We start from the raw sequence: 8,237 nt of genomic DNA on the forward strand, positions 1-8,237 counted from the left end.
GTGATAAAACAATTTTACTATTTTTTCAAGGCTTGGAGAAAAAGAGGAAGAAAACGAATTGTCTTGAATCAGTAAAAGAACTGTGATAAAAAAAACATTAAATATTTAATAATTTCAGATGAGGAATAAAGGCTCACCGACAGAAGAATGGGATATGTCTTTATTCTTTGATTCGGAACATTCAAAACATTAATAGCAATACTTTGGTTCTCTCTCTATAAATATCTTCCCCACGCATATTGATTTCCTACTTGTAAATAGGTATTTTTGAACTTTGGCTTACTTGTAAATAATTATAGGTACTTAGTTTTTAGTGGAGTTGTCATTATGATGAATCATGAGAAGTTAGTCAAAACGTAGATATCAAAAAGAATAACGTTGGTGACAATAACATATGGATCCTGTAGCACAAAAAGAAAAAAACGCAACATTTCAAAATGAAAAGTCTAATGCGACTTATGTAAATATGGATGACTAATACTAAGATGTTTATTTTGTTATAATGACAAAAAAATGTTTATGAGTAAATGGTAATGGTTTACAAAAAAAGAGTAAATGGTAATATTAATGTATACTAAAAAATATAACATATAAATATAAAATATATATTTATAAATTTAGATATAAAATGTGAATGTAAAATTAAAAAAACTGAAAGCTACTTTTTATTATACATAAATTTAAATGAAACTAATAGGTTTTGTGTTATTATGAATAAAAATGAATAAAATATAGATATTTAATCAAAAATATAATATATAATTTACACTAAATTTTGCTAAAATAAAAGAGAATAAAAATATTGTTAGTTTAATTTTTTTTTTTTTCAAATAAGGTTCCCGGAACTTCAAAGACCGGCTCTGATTATTGCGTCAGACGAACATTAAACTGTTAGGCACGTAAAGGGAAGCGAGGCTCACTCCTATTGCTGGGATGCTGGTCTTATAATAGTGGTGACTATCTGCACTGTAATATGTTCCCAGTCGTAAACCTCATAAGAAAATTTGGAAATGGACTATTTGTTATGTCTGATTCTGTGTCTCTTGGATGATTGGTTAGAACTTGGTCCAGACATCCGAATTAAAGGAAAAGAAAAAACATTTTGTAATGAATCGACTTAACACGACACGAACGGACGCAACAAAGAATGTGGGCTTTAATAAGTTAGCCCAGTATAATTTTCTTTAACGGTTTAACGGAAGCGTCTCCCTCCATCGTCAAACCTTAAATTTTCGTTACGTAGTGGGTTAACCTCAACCCGACCCGAAGAAATAAAATATATGGGCTTTACTGGGACGGCCCATCTAAGTGATGATAAACATTGGTTTATTTAACGAAGCTATCTCCTCTCTCAAAACCCTAATTTTGTTTGTCTTGTATAAATCGCAGCGCTCCGTCGTTCTCCGTCAGCAAACCAGTGTCGAGGCTTCTTATCCATTAGTTTCGTTTATAGATAGATGTCTTTTGGTTCTGTTTTACGGATAACATTTTATTTTCGAATCTGTAGCATCAATATTTTGTTTTGATTCGTTTGGTTGGTTTCGTATTTGATAATTTTCCTGCACTATGTTTCGAAGGCTATGTCAAATCGAATGGCATAGTCATTGAGCAACAGCGCATAAAGCGAGAGCTGTTAAATCAGCAAGCGGCCAGACAACCGCTGGGATAGATCCACAGGTGAAACAGATGTTTCTCTGTTTTCAGCTACTAAATCTATTCTACACTTTGTTTTTTTTTTTAAATTGAATATGGAGTTGTATGTTTTGCACCTTGTATCTAAAGGTCATGCCTCGTTCTGGTGGCATGGCCATTTTTCGAGGATGCGTAGAGGAATTGCTGTTAAGTCCGTAAGCGGCCAGACAACCGTTGGGATAGATCCACAGGTGTTATGCGGTTTCTCTCTCCGCTCTCAGCTACTAAATCTATCCCACAATTCGATCCGAGTTTTTTTTTTGGAGATGTGTTGTTATGTTTGGCATGAGGTTTGTCCGAGATATTTACCAAAAGAGTCAGTTGTGCTTGTAAGACAAGCACGGTTGGGATGATGGAGAGTAAATGACATTCAGATCTGCAAAGCTTATGGTCCCCTAACTTTGAAAATGTATAGGGTGTATGAGTTTGTTGACCTGAATGTCTTTCTCTTCATCAAAACAGCCTCTAGTGTTTGTGTGTGTGTGTTATGTAGACTTGGTCCTAATTTAGGATTAATGGATCTACTTGGACAGCACTTTTGAGAAGGCTAGAGTGTGGTTAAGATCACACATTGACACAATGTTTGTTTTTATCAGAGGGGATCAATGCGGACTTGTTGGATGTTGAACAAAAGGGATTTTAGTGTCAGTTAGTTCCATATATTTGTTAGAATGAGAATGAAACATCCGGCAGCATCGACACCGTATACGAAGCAGCCGTTCGTTCGGTTTGATCAGTATTCCTCTCATCGTATTGATCTATCTCGTTGTGTGATGGCAATGACTGGTTTCTTAATGAAATCTTTTATCGAATCATATTGATCGAAATAGATAAGGTTAAATTCTCAGTCAGTTCTGATTTGCAGCTGGTGATCACGACCAAACTCAAGAATTTTTTTATGGTCTCAAATCAATCTATTTTTTTTTTCCTGTTTGTTTATGTTCCAATCCTTGTTATGTTCTGTTGTTCGTAAAGCGTGAGAAGGCGTGTCTTCTTCGTATCACATTCTTTCTCGTCGCCATTGTGCTGGAATGAAAGACACGTTAAAACAAATGGGCCAATGGGTTATCGAGGCCCATTTGAAGTGAAACGCCCAATGAGAAATGAGTAACAGTGAGCTCGTTTTACACTGTCATGTGCTGATGATGTTGTGTTATGAAAATCTTTAATTTTGTGATTAGGGGCTCTTAATTTCATTTTACTCAGGATTATTATATCATTTTCTTAAAAGAGTTACAAGTTTGGCAATAATTGCCCCATGTAGAGCTTAGTTATTTACCTTAGTTGTGTCATTCTGTGGAACAGCTTTATTCTTTATCTTGTATTGAGTGATTGTTTCTTTCACAGAGCAAGGCCCAGTTCCTGGAGACTCTGAGAGCAAGTCAGGCTTACCAAATCCTAACGCGTCGCCCTTCAAAAGTTTCAGTGAAATAAAAGCAGGTTTATCCAACACTGGAGGAAAGAGTTTCAATACTTTCAGTGAAGATATGAGATCAGGCCTGACTCCTAATGCTCCTCCTACCGTCAAAAATCCCATGAGATCACGCTTTCCAAACACCAACCTACCTGATCAGTTGAATTTACCAAGCACAGCAGGAAGCGGTTCCTCTGCTCCGAGCTACCAAAGCTTCACTCAGTCTATCGAAAGACCTGGACTTTGTTAGAAGAGGATGAAGGACGGGGAGCCTCGTGGCTATTCTCTCATTTCCATCGACCGAACCTTGAGACTAACGCCGACATCATCCACATCAAGCTGCTGCGGAACAACACTTTTGTCACCGTTACAGATTCCAAAGGCAACGTCAAATGCAAAGCTACGTCTGGTAGTTTGCCTGATCTGAAAGGTGGACGGAAGATGACGAGTTACACGGCTGATGCGACCGCTGAGAACATTGGGAGAAGAGTTAAGGCTATGGGTTTGAAATCTGTGGTGGTTAAGGCGAATGGGTTTACGCATTTCAAGAAGAAGAGAAATGCCATTGTTGCCTTCAGAAGCGGTTACTCCAGTTCCAGGAATGATCAGAATCCTATAGTGTACATCGAGGACACTACTAGGAAGGCTCATAATGGTTGCAGATTGCCAAGGAAACGTAGGGTGTGATAAAAAGAAAAGAAATCGTGTTTGCAGATTTTCTTTTGTTATTCTATAGAAACCGAGTTGTCTCTTTGTTTGGTTATGTTTACTTCAAGACCTGATGAAATTATTGGACCAAAGGGATTGTTTTAAAATTTGCTACGGATTACAATCTGACAATCCCAATACAGAGTCAGCAACAGCCGCTTTTGCCTGATCCTAGCCACAATTTAAAAGTGAACCCATTTGGTCTGTTGAGCTCATCAATACATGGCAACCCATTGGCTCTATATGGATTGGAATCAGATCCACCTTTACTACTCAAGCTGTCTACTATAAGCAGAAGACTGGTCATGGTGGATATGGATTACGACCTACCAACCTTGCTATCCTCGTTGGTATTATATCTAGTATACGACTATCTGGGAAGGGAAGCAATGTGTTTCTAGTCGAAAGAGGTAGACTCTTAACTCTTAAGTGTTTTGTTACTGAACATCAAGAACTTTTTTCTCAAATGTTCAAATAGAATAAAACTTAATATTGTCGCAGTTTTTCTGTACATCTTTTGTAGTCTACTGCTCTCTTGTTTATGAGTTTACTTGTGGAGGAATGGTCTTTTATGGATTGATCTTACATTTCTAATCTTTGATTTTGTAGATAACCTGCCAAGATTTACTTTCTTAATATGTTTTGAGTGCAAGACAATATAACTTTTTAACACTTCTATGTTATTAAAATTGAAGTATTTTTTGGTACTGTTTGATAACAAGGATAACAATTAAAAAATGTTTGTTTCGCAACATGGATAACCTTAAAAAATAGCATGTCCAAACATCATCTAACCAAACAAAAAACAAAGATTTATCTCTTCAATGTTATTTTTTAAATTAAATCGGTATTAAATAGATGATAGCCTCAAAATCGGTTAATTGGGTACATCACAAGATGGGCTTCATTAAAAGTGAGCTTCATTAATAATCTATAAAACGTGTTATCCACTTTCATTATTCTATAAATCTCTATGAAATCGGTTAAGTTAATTGGTACATCACAAGACGGGAATATATGGAAAACGTGTTGTCCAATATATCTTTCTTACAATCAAGCTTAGTTAATTTGAAATCATAACTTCCCAAATATGAATATTACAATTGCATCAAATTATAAAATTATAAATATAATAATATGTATATATAAAAAAAATATTATCAAACATCTATAATATCATGACGATTTTATCACCGAAAACAACGCAAATAATTTTAAAGACATATCTATAATATCATGACGATTTTATTAGAGACTAACGTAAATACCTAAACGTTCATGTACCTACATTAGTAGGTGGACTTTTAGGGGGGGGGGGGGGGGGGGGGGGGGGTGGGTAATACCTTTTAAGATGACACAACAATTCTCTTAATTTAAATAATTTTTTAAATTGCCTTTGTCAATTGTTCAGTATTAGTTTTGGAAAAGCACAATGAATAAAATGAACATAACGCAAAATAGAACACCTACCAAACAGATTAATAAAGATAGGAAATTTAGACATAAAAACACACGAACGCAAGAAAAATTCAACCTAAGATAAAAGATATAAGAATTCGGTGACTAAAATAAAAACCTTATGCGAGAACCGTTGTTGCAGCACTGAATCATATCCATCACAATTGGCCAATGCACGATCTAATAAACTGAAATAGACTCAAGCAAGGTTCAATGGGGTGAAAGGAGATCTTGATTCATTAAGTTTTGGACCGAAAAAAAGCCAGAGTTACAACCTTCATAGAGTGTGGAGGATCAATGCTTGGTCATTAAATGGAATGGACAAACATGTTTGGACAGGAAATGGTCTGAAAAAGTAGAAATGATCGAGTAATGAACTTTTCGGGGAAAAATGGGCAAAAAATGACTTGGAAATGGAAGATGAAGATGTTGGGCTTCAAATGGATTATCAATAGCATTTTCATCAACCAAATTAGCATGATGAGCAACTTGATCGGGCCAGAATTGAAATGGGACTAGCCGAACAAGCCAGCTTAGCCTAAACTTGGTCCAAAAAGATTTATGACGTCCATGTGCTTTATTTCAATTGTAAATAAGTTTTTATTTAAGTTTAATACAGTTTGGGATAGATTTGGTTATCTTAAATTAAAATTATGAATAAACCATATAAATCAATTAGGATTACGAGTTGGTTTGCTCAAACCATTTGGGGGTTAGGCTTAAGGTTTTCTTAAACATTAGGGACATGTTTTGCTGTTTTCTTTATATCTTGTAACAAGCTGAATTTTTAGATTCAACCATTACTCAATCTAAATATTTTAATTTAAAAAGCTTGTCTCGTTTCCTTTGCTTTCTCTGTTCAGCATAAGGACATTGACCATCGCACTAGGTAGAGTGATCTATCTTGACTCATCTCAGACACTAAACTGGGTTATCCTGCGTCTAGAGGATAGCAACACATCCTTTGAGTAACCACAAATCGAAGGAGAAGTTCCATCATCCATTCAAGAGTGCTAGTAATCTCTTGATCATTTCATCCACACCCTTTTAATTAATCCATGTAGACCAGCCTACCCAAAAACGCACCTAAATACGTAATTTGGATAATTTTGAGTACTTTGAGTTTCTCAAATTCTTCTGGATAATTTATTAGGTTTATAAACTATATTTGTAGAAATTTTTTTATTTTTTAAATATAATTAATATTTATATGTAATCGAGTTAATTTTGTTTATTCGGATAATCATCAGCTATCGGTTCAGTTTCAATTTGGTTCAGAGATTTCCGATATAGAAATATATGAATCATTTACAAACCAAAAAATGCATAGAATTTTAATAATCGAGAAGAACAAGGGTGAATTCGAATAAAGGGAAAATATGAAAAAGAGAATGTTGTAGGATGAAAAACATATTTTTTAAGCTTCAATGTAGAAAACGAAGAAATAAAATATGGGAAGATTTAGGAAAACAATTTGTAATGATTTTTTTCTTTTGGAAATTTTCTTTGAAATTTTTCACACATAAAGCATATTTCATCAACCTTAGAAATAAAATAAAGCGGTAAATTTTATATTATATATTTTGTAGAATGTAGAGAATAAAGATGTTAATGGAAAATATATTCTATAGACTATATGAATATACGATTAACTTAATTTCAGAACATAAATTGCATATTTACAGTAGTAGATCGTATCATAATATTTATAGTTTACATTTTACGACTGGTAATTAATGTGTAATTAGGTGTTCCGTCCGCGCATGCTGGCATAATTTTTTTATAGTTACTTATTAATATATGCATTACTAATTAACAGACTATACTGATAAATTATTCTTTATCCTTTCATTTGAGAATTCTTACGTAGTATAATTTTTTTGAAATTTTCTTTGTACATTATATTCATTATATAGAAAAAAATATATTAAAAATCACTCAATATTCTCTTTTTAATTATATAAAATTAAAAAAATTACTTGATTAAATTTTGTTATTTTATTTAATTTTTAACTTTCTTATATTAAAAGAAGTTTTCAGATAACAACATAAAATATATAAGAATTATCTTTTTTTTTAAAATATATTTTAGATTTTGGATAATGGTTATTATTATTAATTTTAATCACTTATCTAATCAAATAAGTTTTAAGTTCGTTTAATTTCATAACTAATATATATATATATATATATATATATATATTTCATTCACTAATGATATAAACATATTACCCACTCTAACTTTTAACGTGAGAGTCCGAATGCCAAAAATCATTTCGTAAATAATAGTATAGATAAGATCTATCTCCAACCCAACACCAAAACTCTATTTTAGTGTGGTTTTGACACCAAAACCTTCTCCAACTTAACACTAAAAATCCCACCATTTTAGTGCAACACTACAATTTTACACTAAATTTGGTGTGATACTATTCACCACATAAAACACTATTCACCCACTAAAACACTGTTAATTTATTTTATTAATATAATAGACAATTAAATAAATGACAAATAAAAACATAAATACATCCCCTATATATTAATCATGAGAATTACAACATGTTTTCATAGCCACGTGTTATCACTAGGATGATTCTTAGAATCTTTAAAAAAATCTGTTGGTTCATAAAAATATATGTTATATTTTTTATTAGATTAACTATCAAATTGATTAGTAGTGTACAAAAGATTATTCTCAATTCTTTCCTTCAATAAAAGATACGAAATTAACTAATATGATTAACATATATATGTCAATTAATTATTATGAATAATACGTATTTGATAATAATTTTCGTATACTTTCTATTTTTTGTGTACTTTTATATTATTAAAATTAAATAATTACATTAATTATATAATAAAATTTTTGATTTTTCTTATATGTTATATTTTGATTTTTAAAAAATCAACTATAAATTACTAAAAATAATAAAACTCTCACATTTGAAATTTTGTGATC

At 32.4% G+C, this 8,237-nt stretch overlaps 1 protein-coding gene and 2 non-coding genes across 3 annotated transcripts; all 3 read left to right on the top strand.

The window, feature by feature from the left end:
- The first annotated feature begins 1,559 nt into the window (after window positions 1-1,559).
- Window positions 1,560-1,726, top strand: LOC125588226. Its single transcript, XR_007324615.1, has one exon. It is a non-coding gene; the product is annotated as a small nucleolar RNA snoR143 (small nucleolar RNA).
- Window positions 1,727-1,748: 22 nt separating this feature from the next.
- LOC106355386 (probable ribosomal protein S11, mitochondrial) lies at window positions 1,749-3,921 on the top strand. The gene is given in 4 exon segments (XM_022702539.2): window positions 1,749-1,893; window positions 3,022-3,331; window positions 3,333-3,353; window positions 3,355-3,921. Coding segments are annotated over 4 exon segments (915 nt in total). The 3' UTR covers window positions 3,794-3,921.
- On the top strand, window positions 1,764-1,935 carry LOC125588228. Its single transcript, XR_007324617.1, has one exon. It is a non-coding gene; the product is annotated as a small nucleolar RNA snoR143 (small nucleolar RNA).
- Window positions 3,922-8,237: the final 4,316 nt, after the last annotated feature.

Source organism: Brassica napus, chromosome C5 (assembly GCF_020379485.1).
Source record: "Brassica napus cultivar Da-Ae chromosome C5, Da-Ae, whole genome shotgun sequence".
Classification (NCBI taxonomy): Eukaryota; Viridiplantae; Streptophyta; class Magnoliopsida; order Brassicales; family Brassicaceae; genus Brassica; species Brassica napus.